Below are 14,606 nucleotides of genomic sequence, written 5' to 3' on the forward strand. Positions count from 1 at the left end.
TGCAACATACGTTCGAAACAGATGAAATATTTACAAACGTACGCTTGCAACGTATATGTAAGACCAATGCAACATACATTTGAAACAGCTAAAACATTTGAAATATACACTTGAAACATACGTGTATAGCCAGTGCAACATATGCAGCATCTAGATAAAACACTTGAAATATATGTTTAGTTTAAACATTTGAAACATACACTTCAATATACGTTTACAGGCATTGCAATATATGCAACATCCAGATAAAACACTTGAAACATACGTTTGAAACAGCTAAAATATTTAAAACATACACTTACAACGTACGTGTATAGCCATTGCAACATATGCAATAAATATACTTTTGAAACATCCAGATAAAACATATGCAACATACATCTAAAACATATGAAACATACGGTTGCAACATGTGCTCATCTACTTGTTGCCCTCCAATGAAGGTTTATTGACGTGGAGCTCGAGGTCACACACGGTCGACACTCGACAGGCAGATGGATTGCGGCCACGGTAGGAGGTGCGAGGCACGGGCGGCGCGAGGTACGGGCGAGGGTGCGCGGTGCGAGGCGCGGGGACAAGCGGGTCGGTCCCGTCCTTAAAAGAACGGTAGCCCTGAGGTATCATTATGGGAAAAAAATTATCGCTGTGCAAGTTTCAGCATTAGTATATAAAGTAATTAAATTCGCTTCCCTTGCTGATGAACAAGTTATATGTACCTTTTTCACTTGCTTTGAAGACTAAAGCATCCGGAATTTGCCAAAAACTATTTCCATGCAAGTTCATGCATTTATATGCAAGTAACTAAATGTTTGATAAGTCAAAAAACTCGTAGGTTGGGTGTTATCATGGTTGTCAAAATACAACAGAAAGAATAATTTTCCACTCAAGACATAAGAAAACCGAAATTATATAAATGGTAAAAAAAGACCTTTGTATTTTTTGGAAGGCAATCCTATGCACATGAGCCTTCAATATCTCAGGAGTGACTTGAAAATTTTAGTGATCTGACAATTTTTAACGTTTATCATTTATGCATGTGCTGCTACTACGACCAAAAGAAGCCATAAGGTAGGAGGATGGTTATGTATCACCTAAAAAAAGGAATATTTATGGTCATAGATGAATACAAAGTGGTTGGAATACATCACAATTGGAGAATGTTAGCAGTTGACATATTGACATTTCATTGAAACTGTCTTATTGGGAGGTTTGGATTCTTCATTTAGTTCTAACGGGATTGCGGGAGGGTTTTTTTGTGAGCTTCGCAGCAAGCCAGCAACCTCACTCTAAGTGATCACAAGATTTGCTTGTGATTGAATACACTCTTATTGGCTTGTAGATAATAGTAGTGGACAGCCTGCAGTTTGTTTTTCTTTTAAAAATACATTCATGACATTCTAATATCACAATAATTTTCTTATTGAATTGGATGCCGATCTAGTTAGCTTCGACAAATCTCAGAGTAAAAAATTGGGCGTGGGCATGGGTATAGTATTTGTTTAGCCAAGTAAGAGTGTGAGTTCCCAGAACAATCTTTTTGGCAAGATAAAAAAAACACATCTCCAACAACTCTCAATTTCACCACCCAAACTTTTGGCACTTGAAAAAAAATCCATCGCACGGATAAATACACGCACATATCAATCACGCCGATCTAAGGTGGCAGGACGTCGGAAAGAATAAGAAGTAGGACAGGATTCCTGATACAAATGTACAAGAGAGAATGTATAAAAATAGTTAAGGTGATTTAGAAATAGTTCAGGATTTTTGATGTAAAATTACCTTCTTCTAGGAACGAGATTTTCTAAATTGTTGGAACAAATATGCTCCCAAGTTTTTTTTAGTCACTTGAAAAACTCATTAGTTTACCAAGTGATAGTGATATTTTAGAAACTGTTGAAGATGTAACACGTTCAGCGTATTGCCAAAAAAAGAAAGAAATTGTTGGTTGGTTGGATGGATTTGGGGCCAAACCGGACTGCGTGCGTGGATGCACGCTGCGGCCACGATCTGTTTGGCGACCTGGCAACGAGTTCATTGAGGACACGGCGGTGCAGCAGCAGCCGTCGCCAGTCGGCATCGGGGCGGCGGCAGCCTGCAGCACTATCAAAGGTCTGGAAGACCAGAACCTGCATCGCCGCCCCCCCAAAAAACTATGACCAGCACTCGCGGTGCTGTTGCTGAAGTTTTGATAGCCAAGCCAACGCATCTGCATCGCAAGAATGACCAAGCGCGCATGGAAATGAACTGGGAATGCTGATAGCAACAGCATGCTTATTGGCTCATGCGGTAGGATTGTAGGAAAACATCTCTAGTAGGAGCAGTTTTCTAAATTTGAGGAGCCATAACCAATCTCTACTGTTCAGGTACCAGGTGAAAGCAACTCTTACCGGAATTACATCAGTAGCCGACATACACTGCAGCGTTGACTATGTAGCAGTCATCGTTCTTATCCCCCATTGCTTCCAGGCACACGCCGCTTGAACAGATCATGCCCCCATCAACGACCTCGAAGCTGATTATCTTGCCGCTGCAAAAAGATCGAGGAAACGGCACATGAGATCCAGACACAAAACGCACATATCATTACGCAGCAATGCACATTTTATCAGGGCACGCCTTTGAAACGATACTACTATGGGTACTACTATGAATCTAATTTAGAACTGGATAGTATGGACAAGCTCCGGGCCGCAGCTCGCTGCCAACTACTCCGGCAACAACCAAGTCAAAATCGATTCGTTCTCTCCTCTCACGTTTATAGCGATTACAGCTGTTGTCTCACAGCGTACACCAGCGCAGCTGGGCTTGGACTCATTTACGCCATTCTGGGCCGGATACTCTTGGATTGGGCTTCCTTGGCCTCTTGCTCGTGGGCGCCTTCCTTGATGCTGGGCCGGACTCCACGTCCATAACATCCCATACCATGACATTCCCCCCTCCTTGAAACACGGCTTGTCCTCAAGCCGTTGTCGAAGACGGATTCTAAGAGCTCAAGCCAAAATTCACTCATTATGTAGATCTTAGGGGTTCTCAGATGCACAAAAGTGTCAGGTTGACTGAATGGGAACAAAATCCAAAATCTGCATTATAGTTGCAGTTCTTTTGATTCTTCAATGATTGTCTCAGTTACCTCAAGTAGATTGAGCTGTTGCTGCCTCCAGCAGACTGCAGTACAATGAAGTTGTAGCAGTTTCTGGCGAAGAGCCGCCAGGAGATATAAATAAGAATCATCATACTGACATTTGATAAACCTGAAAGCACTCAGCTGTATTTGTACCCATGTAATAGCTGCAGCATATTTGATGTCATGAGCAGTGCAATATGTGTCAACAGAATCTTTGAACACTCTGAAAATCCCAAGCCAAAGCAATAGTGTGACACTTTCATGCACAAAATGACCTCCAGGATGTGTCAAGACAACAAGGTGCCGATAAATTTTAAGCTCTTTCTCTAGATCAAGCTGGTCACAGCCCCATGCACACTTAGGCCCTGTTTGGTTGGGCTTTTGGCTTTGGCTTTTGGCCCTAAAAGCCAAAAGCCCAACCAAAGGGGCTGCTTTTGGAGGGTGCTTTTTCAGAAGCAGCTGCTTTTCCGTAGTTCATTTTTGAAAGCTGGTTTGACCCTGCTTTTGGCTTTTGGCTTTCTGCTTTTCGAAATTGGTGGAATAAAAAGCTCTTCCATAGTTGTTTCAAGAGAGATAAAGATAAAAGGTATATTTTATACTTGTTTAACCAAATAGCTTTCAGCTTTTCTACAGCTCACAGCCCACAGCAGTTTTTCCACAGCTCACAGCCCACAGCAGCTTTTTCCCACAGCCACAGCTCAACCAAACAGGGCCTTAGAACCATTTGTGTATATGATCAGAAACTGACCAAACTGACCACCCATGTATACCTCAAACACTTGAATCACCAGCACTGAAGGAGTACGACTGTCACAAGATATATAAGTTGAATACACTGTCTTAAGTGCATATACTGCCTCAGTACAACCCATAACTCTCAAACAAGCAACACAATCACATGCCAGATTCAGAATAAAGTTCGGCATAACTCCAAGAAATTGTGCCATGAGTGATTGCTCGACTTTCTCTAGTGGGATATTAGCAAAATTCAGAAGCAATGGCCAAACCCAATTCAGAGATTCCTTGATGTTTGCAACCAAAATTAACTCCACATTTTCCTTATAAGAAGACAGCAGCCACTCAAGCATAAACAACTGATATGCACTCATATTAGTCCATAGTAGCCATAGATTAAGCTGTGCTATTAACCATCCACTTTGAATGATTTCAGAGGCCATCTGACTTGCAAGTACCATAAAGCCAATAGCATATTTCAGCAACTGGCAATGCCCATGACTTAAGTTGCCCTCCTTCAAATCAAGCTGTGCATAGGTCCCTTCTAGCTGAAAAGTGTAACTGCTAACCAAGTGCTTGCATAATCTGAGAGCAGCCAGAGCATTAGGCTTGTACAGTCTAGAAATAACTCTGTAATTTTCTGCAGCAAGTATCTCAGTGAAAAGCCAAATCTGAGAAAAAATTGACAGAAATAGATCAACAGCTTCTTTTCTGTTGCCCTCGTCAGCATGTGCAGCACTTTGAAGAAACTGAAACCACTGCAGCTTGTGAGGTGAATGAGATGGATTAAAACCCAGATTGAGAGTGTGCCAGGGTGAGGACTCAAGCAGAAATACATCAGTCAAAAGCATCTTCTCGGACCATGATCTAGCCAAATCAATAAACTGAAACTATGGAGGCTTTGACATCTTACTACCTTGCTGAGGCCTGACATTGCGAGTACTGGGTGGATTGCTAGAGGCCATGAACATATCTAACAGGTGACTGTGCAGCACATCTGTAGTTTGAAGATCATCACATGCTACAAATTCAACAATGATGTTGCTGGTGTCGGTAGAGTAGCAGCCACTGAACCATACTGTTGTCACCTTGGCACAACAACAACAACAACAACAACAAAGCCTTTAAGTCCCAAACAAGTTGGGGTAGGCTAGAGTTGAAACCCATCCGAAGCAATCAAGGTTTAGGCACGTGAATAGCTGTCTTCCAAACACTCCTATCTAAGGCTAAGTCTTTGGGTATATTCCATCCTTTCAAGTCTCCTTTTATTGCCTCTACTCAAGTCAACTTCGGTCTTCCTCTGCCTCTCTTCAGGTTACTATCCTGGCTTAGGATTCCACTACGCACCGGTGCCTCTGGAGGTCTCCGTTGCACATGTCCAAACCATCTCAACCGGTGTTGGACAAGCTTTTCTTCAATTGGCGCTACCCCTAATCTATCACGTATATCATCGTTCCGAACTCGATCCCTTCTTGTATGACCGCAAATCCAACGCAACATACGCATTTCCGCGACACTTAGCTGTTGAACATGTCGTCTTTTCGTAGGCCAACATTCTGCACCATACAACATAGCAGGTCTAATCGTCGTCTTATAAAACTTGCCTTTTAGCTTCTGTGGTACCCTTTTGTCACATAGGACACCAGACGCTTGCCGCCACTTCATCCACCCTGCTTTGATTCTATGGCTAACATCTTCATCAATATCCCCGTCCCTCTGTAGCATTGATCCTAAATATCGAAAGGTATCCTTCCTAGCATGGTTTTTAAGTCGTCTCCAAGGCGACGCCTAGGCGTCGCCTAGGCGTCCAGGCGCTATTTTAAGCTGGGTGTCGGCCTCGCCACGACCAATCGCGGTATGGCGTCCGCCTTGCAGTAGAAGTCGTCGGCTAGGCGCGATTTGGCGCTGTTTAAGGCCTGAACGGACCAAGGCGGATGCCGCACGAGCTTGTGCGTGTGCGCGCGGGCGCGGGAGCGGGAAAAGAGATGCGCGCGCAGGCGCGGGAGCGGGAAAGGGGCTGTGCGCGGGAGGGGGAAAGGACGCAGGGGATTTGCGCGCCAACGAGACCGGCGGGAGTCAAGCACCGGCGGGAAATCAGGCGCCTACATATCCCGCAAGGTCAAACCCCATCTCTTCCACGTGCTTCTTTCCTCGATTCGAGGCTCCCTTCCTCTTCTCCACTGATTTGCGACCCTGATTTGTGCCTCCTGCCCCTCCTCTGGTCCTCCCTCATCTCTGCTGATTGATTCACGGCGCCTTCCCCTTCTCTTCGTAAGGTCACAGGATAGGTACGTAAGCATCACTTCCTCTCCCTTCGGCTTCCCTCCTCTTGGATGTGCACTGCCCCGGCTCTTGATTTGGATGTGCACTGCCTCTGCTCGACTTGGATGTGCTCTGCAGTTCACATCTCCTCTGCAGCTCTGTTTCCCTCCTCTTCCTCTGTTTCTTTCCATGTCTTTCCTCTGCTTGTGGCTTTGTTATACATATGCTGACTGGAAGTGCTCAAGTTCTTTGTTTTTACAGCTGATAGCACAATGGCAAGTCCATCTTCCATCATCAGCAATTATGATCCCAGGACTGATTTAGCTCGGAAGGGAAATTCTGCGGATCCAGGATGGAAGTAGGGCTACTGGCCAAACCTTCAAAACAAAGATGTAGTGGCCTGCACTCTATGTGGTGTCTCACTTTTTGGAGGGATAAGAAGGCTGAAGAAGCATCTAGCGGGTGGCTTTGGAGATACAATGATGTGCAAGAAAACTACCACTGCAATTAGAGTAGAGATGGAAAACTGCTTAAATGATCATCCCTAGATGATGCTCACGTTAGATTTCAGATCTGCAGTTATGCTATTTATATTTGTTTTGCCCTAGCAGCACTAGTCATTAAGTTATATTATGTCATTAGAGACTAATTTGTTGCTATTGAGTGATGAGAACTATTTTGCTACTTTATGTTGTGCACTAGCACTCTGGTAGCACTATTTATTATGGTATTATATGCTAAGACTTGACAATATTAAGGTATGATTTGCTTCTGAATTTTAGTAGCATTATATATTAAGATGATCATATGGCGTCGCCTCGCCGCGCGCCTTAAACGCCTAGTCGAGTCAAATGGGCGGGTCGCCGCGGCTTGACTTATCGCCTTAAAAACAATGCTTCCTAGGCACTACTTGACCTTCCAAACTAACATCTTTCTCCTCCCGAGTAGTAGTGCCGAAGTCACATCTCATATACTCGGTTTTAGTTCTACTGAGTCTAAAACCTTTGGACTCCAAAGTCTCCCGCTATAACTCCAGTTTCTGATTCACTCCTGTCCGGCTTTCATCAACTAGCACTACATCGTCCGCGAAAAGCATACACCAAGGGATGTCCCCTTGTATGTCCCTTGTGACCTCATCCATCACTAAAGCAAACAAATAAGGACTCAAAGCTGACCCTTGATGTAGTCCTATCCTAATCGGGAATTCATCCGTGTCTCCATCACTTGTTCGAACTCTCGTCACAACATTGTTGTACATGTCCTTAATGAGCCCGACGTACTTCGTTGGGACTTTATGTTTGTCTAAAGCCCACCACATAACATTCCTTGGTATTTTATCATAAGCCTTCTCCAAGTCAATAAAAACCATGTGTAGGTCCTTCTTCTTCTCCCTATACCGCCCCATAACTTGTCTTATTAAGAAAATGGCTTCCATGGTTGACCTTTCGGGCATGAAACCAAATTGGTTCATAGAGACCCGCGTTATTGCTCTCAAGCGATGCTCGATAACTCTCTCCCATAGCTTCATAGTATGGCTCATCAACTTAATTTCCCGGTAATTAGTACAACTTTGAATATCCCCTTTATTCTTGTAGATCGGTACCAATGTACTTCTCCACTCATCAGGCATCTTGTTCGATCGAAAAATATGGTTGAACAACTTGGTTAGTCATACTATAGCTATGTCCCCGAGGCATCTCCACACCTCGATTGGGATATCATCCGGTCCCATCGCCTTACCTCCTTTCATCCTTTTCAACGCCTCTCTGACCTCAGATTCTTGGATTCTCCGCACAAAGCGCCTATTGGTGTCATCAAAAGAGTCATCCAACTGAAAGGTTGTGTCCATATTCTCACCATTGAACAATTTATCAAAATACTCTCACCATCGATGTCGGATCTCATCCTCCTTCACCAAGAGATATTCCCTTTCATCCTTAATGCACTTAACTTGGTTGAAGTCCCGTGTCTTTCTCTCACGAACCCTAGCTATCCTATAAATGTCCTTCTCTCCTTCCTTCGAACTCAAATGCTGGTAAAGATCCTCGTACGCTCTACCCTTTGCCACACTTACAGCTCGCTTTGCAGTCTTCTTTGCCACCTTGTACTTCTCTATGTTGTCCACACTTCTGTCATGGTACAAGCGTCTATAGCATTCTTTCTTCTCCTTAATAGCCCTTTGGACTTCCTCGTTCCACCACCAAGTATCTTTAGCCTCGCCTCCACTTCCTTTGGTTACTCCACACACCTCTGAGGCCACCTTCCGAATGTTGGTTGCCATCTTCTCCCACATGTTGTTTATGTCGTCTTCTTCCTTCCAAGAGCCCTCTTTGATAACCCTTTCCCTGAATACCTCTGACGTCTCCCCTTTCAGTTTCCACCACTTTGTTCTTTCAATCTTAGCTTGTTTATCCCTACGGGCACGCACCTGAAAACGAAAATCTGCCACCAAAAGCTTATGTTGAGAAACAACACACTCCCCTGGTATCACCTTGCAATCCAAGCACGCTCGTTTGTCCTTTCTTCTTGCAAGGACAAAGTCAATCTGGCTACAGTGTTGTCCGCTACTGAAGGTCACTAGATGAGATTCTCTCTTTCTAAAGAAAGTGTTGGCTATCATCAGGTCAAAAGCTACCGCGAAGTCCAGAACTTCCTCCCTCTCCTGATTCCTACTACCATACCCAAAACCTCCATGAACTGCCTCGAAACCTGCGCTTGTAGTACCTACATGCCCATTAAGATCTCCTATAAAAAGCTTCTCACTACTAGGTATAGCTCTAACCAGGCCATCTAAGTCTTTCCAGAACTCTCTTAGCACTCTCGTCGAGGCCTACTTGGGGGGCATACGCACTAATTACGTTCAAGACCATATCACCAACGACAAGCTTGACTAAGATAATCCTATCTCCTTGCCTTCTCACTCCCACCACACCATTCTTGAGGCTCTTATCAATCAAAACTCCTACTCCATTTCTATTCGCGACTGTCCCTGTGTACCAAAGCTTGAAACCTGTATTGTCCACCTCCTTCGCCTTCTGACCCTTCCATTTAGTCTCTTGAACGCATAATATATTTACACGCCTCCTAGTCGCGGTATCAACTAATTCTCTTAACTTACCTGTAAGTGACCCTACATTCCAACTACCTAAACGGATCCTAGTTGGTTCGACTAGCTTCCTTACCCTTCGCACCCGTCGACCCAGATGCGAAGACCCTTGCACATTTTTCACTACACCCGGGCGCCGATGTAGCGCGCCACTAAGGAAGCGACGACCCGATCCTTGCTCACTTGACACCATGCCCAGATCACGACACGACGCGTCACGGGGGTGACGACCCGGCCCTTGCCCATTTAACACCATACCCGGGTTCCGATATGGCGCGTCGCTAAGAGGGTTACGCCCCAACGATTTTCTTTCGGGTTTCATCTCCATTAAAGTGGCTAAGTTTTTACATTGGCTCGCCACGCTTAACACAACCCTCCTCCTTTACCAGGGCTTGGGACCTGCTATGCTGGGACACCAAAGGCGCCCCACCATATTCATATATGTCTTTGGCAGCCAAATCAGAAACAGTAAAACCATGAAACATTATCTCCAACGCCTTGTTGGCATCAAGGGATTCAATGCCCAAACACAACCAGACAGAACCAACTGTTGGGAATAACACCGGATACCTGACGTGCAAGGTCTGCAGGTGTTCGCTCCAGGTGATTTGGGTGTCGGTAGCAATGTTGTAAGGTGGGATGACAGACACCGTAACACAGGCGATGTCGTAGAGACCCAGCGTCGAGCACCTGGTGGGCGAGGCATAGAGAAGCTCGGTGGTGCCAAACTGGAAGACAAGAGTCGCTTCCTGGCTTGAAGTGGAGGTTAGGGAAGGGGTGTGTGAGGCCGAGGCGGCCGTCACCAGGGTGCTGGTGGTGGGGTGGTTACCCGGGACGGCGTTGCGTGCATTGGCGTCGTAGATGACCCGCGCCCCACGCTGCACGGCGAAGAGGTTTGCCGCAACCTTGTGCGCCAGGTCCCGAGCTGGAAGTAAATCAACGGAGCAGAAGCCGAAGCGGGCCTGGGCGACGAGTTCGCTGGGCACGGCCCCCTCAAAGCGGTGGAAGTCGTCGAAGGCGAGGAGCGGGGTAGCGCGCCAGATGGGGCTCCAGCGGCGGGAGAGCACCGCTGTGCCTGCGGCGTCCTTGATGGGGAGGCGAGAGACGATGTCGCGTAGGAGCGAGTCGGGGAGGCGTCTGAGGCGGTCGACGCCCCCGCCGTCGGCGTCGAAGAGGATGCCGAGGTGGCCGTCGATGGAGGCGGGTGGGTCAAGGAGCTCAGTGACGCCCGACTAGAAGCCGGAATCCGCGTCCATCGTGGAGGCCGTTGATGGCGTGCTGTTGGGGAAGCCCACCGACGCACGGTCTCCTCGCTCCTGGTCCTCACCGCTGCCAGCGATGTGGGTGGGGATCGATGGAGGGGATGAAGGAGTCGGTGGCCCAGCGCGGATCCCCAATAGGGTGTTCACCTCCTCCAGCTTGGCTAGGATCTCGGCCAACATCACTTCCGTCGTCATGGTGCTAGATGAACTCCTCAAACAATGGTGGTGTGGCTCCCGGAATCGAACTGAAGCTGATACCAGATGTAACGATACTACTATGGGTACTACTATGAATCTGATTTAGAACTGGATAGTATGGAGTTTACAAGCTCCGGTGGGCAAGGTTGCCGCCGGCCATCTCGAGCCGCAGCTCGCCGCCAACTACTCCGGCAACAACCAAGTCAAAATTGATTCGTTCTCTCCCCTCACGGTTATAGCGATTACAGCTGTTGTCTCACAGCGTACACCAGCGCAGCGGGGTTTGGACTCATTTATGCCATTCTGGGCCGGATACTCTTGGATTGGGCTTCCTTGGCCTCTTGCTCGTGGGCGCCTTCCTTGATGCTGGGCCGGACTCCACGTCCATAACATCCCATACCATGACAGCCTTGTATCAGTGTCCACCACCCACGAGTAGCCTAACTTGGCCCCCAAAAGGATCTACCGCCAGCTTGCAGCATTGATATTGGTCATTCTAACAAAATATATTCCACTGAATTTGAGAAGATGCCTGCTTAATTTTCGTTAGTGATACTTGTACTGCCAAATACCATCTAGTCCATGATACTCGATTTTGATCAGGTTTTTACATTGTCAATCTGTGTTGACAATCATGTTGAATGCCTACTGAATAATTAGTATACTGAAAGGTGTAGTCTTCAACATGAAAACTGCATGAGTACCGGCCGCAATTTCAAATGATACAACATTCTTTCACAATGATTCAATTAAATATAACTTTTCGTAAGATATAACACCCACATACACGTACGTATTATGAATTCACATAAATTATTTCTTTTACAAACTTGACAGTCATCTTATATAAAATTACATGGTGTGGCTATTAAACATTCCACAACCCAGTGCACAGTAATAAAATGAACTAATCTGCCATGATATTTGATGGAAGGCTAGGACGCTTGTCTCTTCTCACTAGTTGGTACAAAAAATATTATAGTATCAATGATGTGCAAGATATTGTTTTTACTGAAAAAGGACGTACTTAGTCCTTATTTTTTTAGACAGACTTACCCTTTGTTTGTGGACCCAGAGAAATTGTAGTGTTGAAGATTCCAACACCATCCTTTAGTATAATACTGACCACACATTCTTTGCTGTCCTATTTGAAGTATTTGCCAGTCTTAGGTGGTGTGATGGCTCAAATGGATATTTACTAAATTATGATACCTTAAAAGTAAGGAGGGAGATGTGAGCTTGGAATGTCAAGTAGTGCCTAAGAAGGATACCTTTTGGTATCTGGGATCGATGCTATAGAGGGATGGAGATATTGATGCGGACGTTAGCCATAGAACCAAAGCAGGGTGGATCAAGTGGCGACAAGCTTCTGGCATTCTCTGTGACAAGAGAGTACCACAAAAGCTAAAATGCAAGTTTTATAGAACGGCGATTAGACCGGCTATGTTGTATGAAGCAGAATGTTGGCCTACAAAGATTCGACATGATCAACAACTGAGTGTTGCAGAAATGCGTATGTTGCGATGGATTTGTGGTCACACAAGAATGGACCAAGTTCAGAACGATGATATACGTGATCGCCTAGGGGTAGCACCAATTGAAGAAAACCTCGTCCAACATCGGTTGAGGTGGTTTGACCATGTCCAAAGGAGACCTCCAGAGGCACCAGTGCATTTTGGAGTCCTAAGCCAAGCTAATAATATGAAGAGAGGTAGAGGAAGACCGAAATTGACATGGGAGGAGTTAAAAAGAGATTTGAAAGCTTGGGATATACCTAGAGATCTATGTTTGAATAGGAGTGCTTGGAAAGCAGCTATTGAAGTGCCTGAACCGTTACTTGGGGCTCTTGGTGGGTTTCAACTCTAGCCTACCCCAACTTGCTTGGGACTAAAAGGCTATGTTGTTGTTGTATTCTCATTTGTGATGTTGATGCTGACTCAATGGACTCTTAAAGAAACATGTCGTACAAGCTTGACCAAAGCAGGAAAATCTGGTGTTTCTAGGGTCTGTTTGGCTCCTTACCGCATGCCAAGCTTTGGCCATGCCATAAGTGCGGCGCATGAAAACAGCACCACACTTTAGGCGAGCTACGACATGCAAAATGAACTACTGGCGCGTAAGAAGCGTGTGCCATACTGCAACTTCCATCATGAACCAAACATCAGCTAACGTTAGGCGAAATGAGGCGTGGCGACATCTGGTAATGGACCGAAAACAGCCATAAGCTCCACCCAGGTTACTAGGGGAAATGAGGCCAGAGAAAGGAATATTATTCTGTCACATAGGTCAAGGAGCTAGTATAGGGTTGTCCATGAATATGGAATCTCTAATCAAAGCCCACAACTGCCTAAACTAAACCATTGGTATTGTGGTCTCTGTGCCAAGACATTCTGTGGAATCTCAACTGATGAGGACCACTCTTAACAAATTTCCGTACTGTCATGACTTATGAGCACCACAGCCAGAAAAGTTTTTCTATGCAGATCAATGAGTAGGGGTCCTCATGCAATTGTGCTAAGAAAACATCCTTGTCTTAGGCTCATACATTCTGCAAGTGATGACTTCTGTGACTATATCAGAGGCCAAGTATAAAACAGGGCTGCAAATTTAGAGCCCTATTTGTGCTCCCCAACCACTGATGTATGCTCATGAAATCATCATCTCAGATTCTCAGCAATTACCAGGGCACTAAAAATATCTACTTCATTGTGAACTGCGAACCCATCACACCATTGCACTGTAACTGTCCGGCACTTGGATGCTAAATTTCAAAGTTGTAACAGGCACCACGGAAGAAACGAGGGAGGGAGAGAGGGAATGCTCACTAGGGGAAGACGGCCTTGACTCTCTCAGCATCCAGCAAGTGCTGCGTCGACCTCGGCACCCCGAGCTTGATCTGCAGCTTCATCTGGTCGGTGTTCACTCCGGGAATGGACCCTGCAGCAGGCGCAGCCCACAACCAAAACAACCCAGTTCAGCATCTCCTGCCGTGCCGTCGACATGTTCGACGGAATGCCCAACAGGCAGGGGACAGCGGTCGGCGAATTTGTTCCGTACCGCCGCGGAAGGCGGGGATGGAGTTGGAGGTGATGGCGTCCTTGCAGGCGCGCACGGCGGCGGCGGTGATGTCCTGGCCGTGCTGATCGTAGCCGACGCCCATCTCCACGAACAGCAGCTTCATGGCCGGCTCCTCCACCCCTCCCTGGGCGTCGCTCGCCTGGGGCTGGGCGACCTCCATCCGAGAGGACGCCGGCGCGGCCGCTGGATTATTAGGGTTCGGAGATGGGGTGCGGAGGTGGGGGCGGGAGTGAGTGTGAGACGGTCGGGAGGAGGACGACGGGAGCGGTGGCGTGCTTGGTCTGGTCGGGAAGAGGAGGCTGCTGGGGAACGGTGCTGCTGACGCCATCTTCTTTGGCTTCCTAGGTCCAGTTTAGTTGCAAAAAATTTTGCAAAATTTTTTAAAATTTCTCGTCACATCGAATCTTTGACGCATGCATGAAGCATTAAATATAAATAAAAAATAAAACTAATTACATAGTTTAGACGAAATCCACGAGACGAATCTTTTAAGCCTAATTAGACTATGATTGAACATTAATTGCCAAATAACAATGAAAACGACTACAGTACCATTTTGCCAAAATTTCCGAATCTAAACAAGCCCCTAGTTTAGACCTGCTAGTAGTGGAATAGTGAGTGTTGCAAAGGTTCAGAGGTCAGCAGTGTCCGGGGTCTAAACCGTCGAAACTAAACACAGTCGATTGACATCTTGACAAAAAGGTTCTTCGAAATATGCGACCGGGTGTAACTTTTTTTTAATGACTCTTTTCTCCGCATGATAAAATATGTCTAATTAAAAAACCTGCACATATACATCGTGGATGGTTACCACGCATAGGTCTGGTCTGGGCGACCG

The 14,606-nt window shown here is 46.1% G+C and overlaps 1 protein-coding gene and 1 long non-coding RNA gene across 2 annotated transcripts; one reads left to right on the forward strand and one right to left on the reverse strand.

Annotated features, from left to right (window-relative positions):
• Positions 1–175: 175 nt before the first annotated feature.
• On the reverse strand, positions 176–14,106 carry LOC136452426 (uncharacterized). The gene is made up of 4 exons (XM_066453037.1): positions 13,748–14,106; positions 13,516–13,627; positions 2,391–2,530; positions 176–612 (listed from the first exon to the last, which is right to left on the reverse strand). The coding sequence occupies exons 1-3, from the start codon at positions 14,094–14,096 to the stop codon at positions 2,401–2,403; spliced, it is 591 nt and encodes a 196-aa protein (XP_066309134.1). The 5' UTR covers positions 14,097–14,106; the 3' UTR covers positions 176–612; positions 2,391–2,400.
• On the forward strand, positions 5,733–6,813 carry LOC136452425 (uncharacterized). Its single transcript, XR_010758833.1, has 2 exons — positions 5,733–6,150; positions 6,386–6,813. It is a non-coding gene; the product is annotated as an uncharacterized lncRNA (long non-coding RNA).
• Positions 14,107–14,606: the final 500 nt, after the last annotated feature.

The sequence above is a fragment of the Miscanthus floridulus genome, chromosome 5, assembly GCF_019320115.1.
Source record: "Miscanthus floridulus cultivar M001 chromosome 5, ASM1932011v1, whole genome shotgun sequence".
Taxonomy (NCBI): domain Eukaryota; kingdom Viridiplantae; phylum Streptophyta; class Magnoliopsida; order Poales; family Poaceae; genus Miscanthus; species Miscanthus floridulus.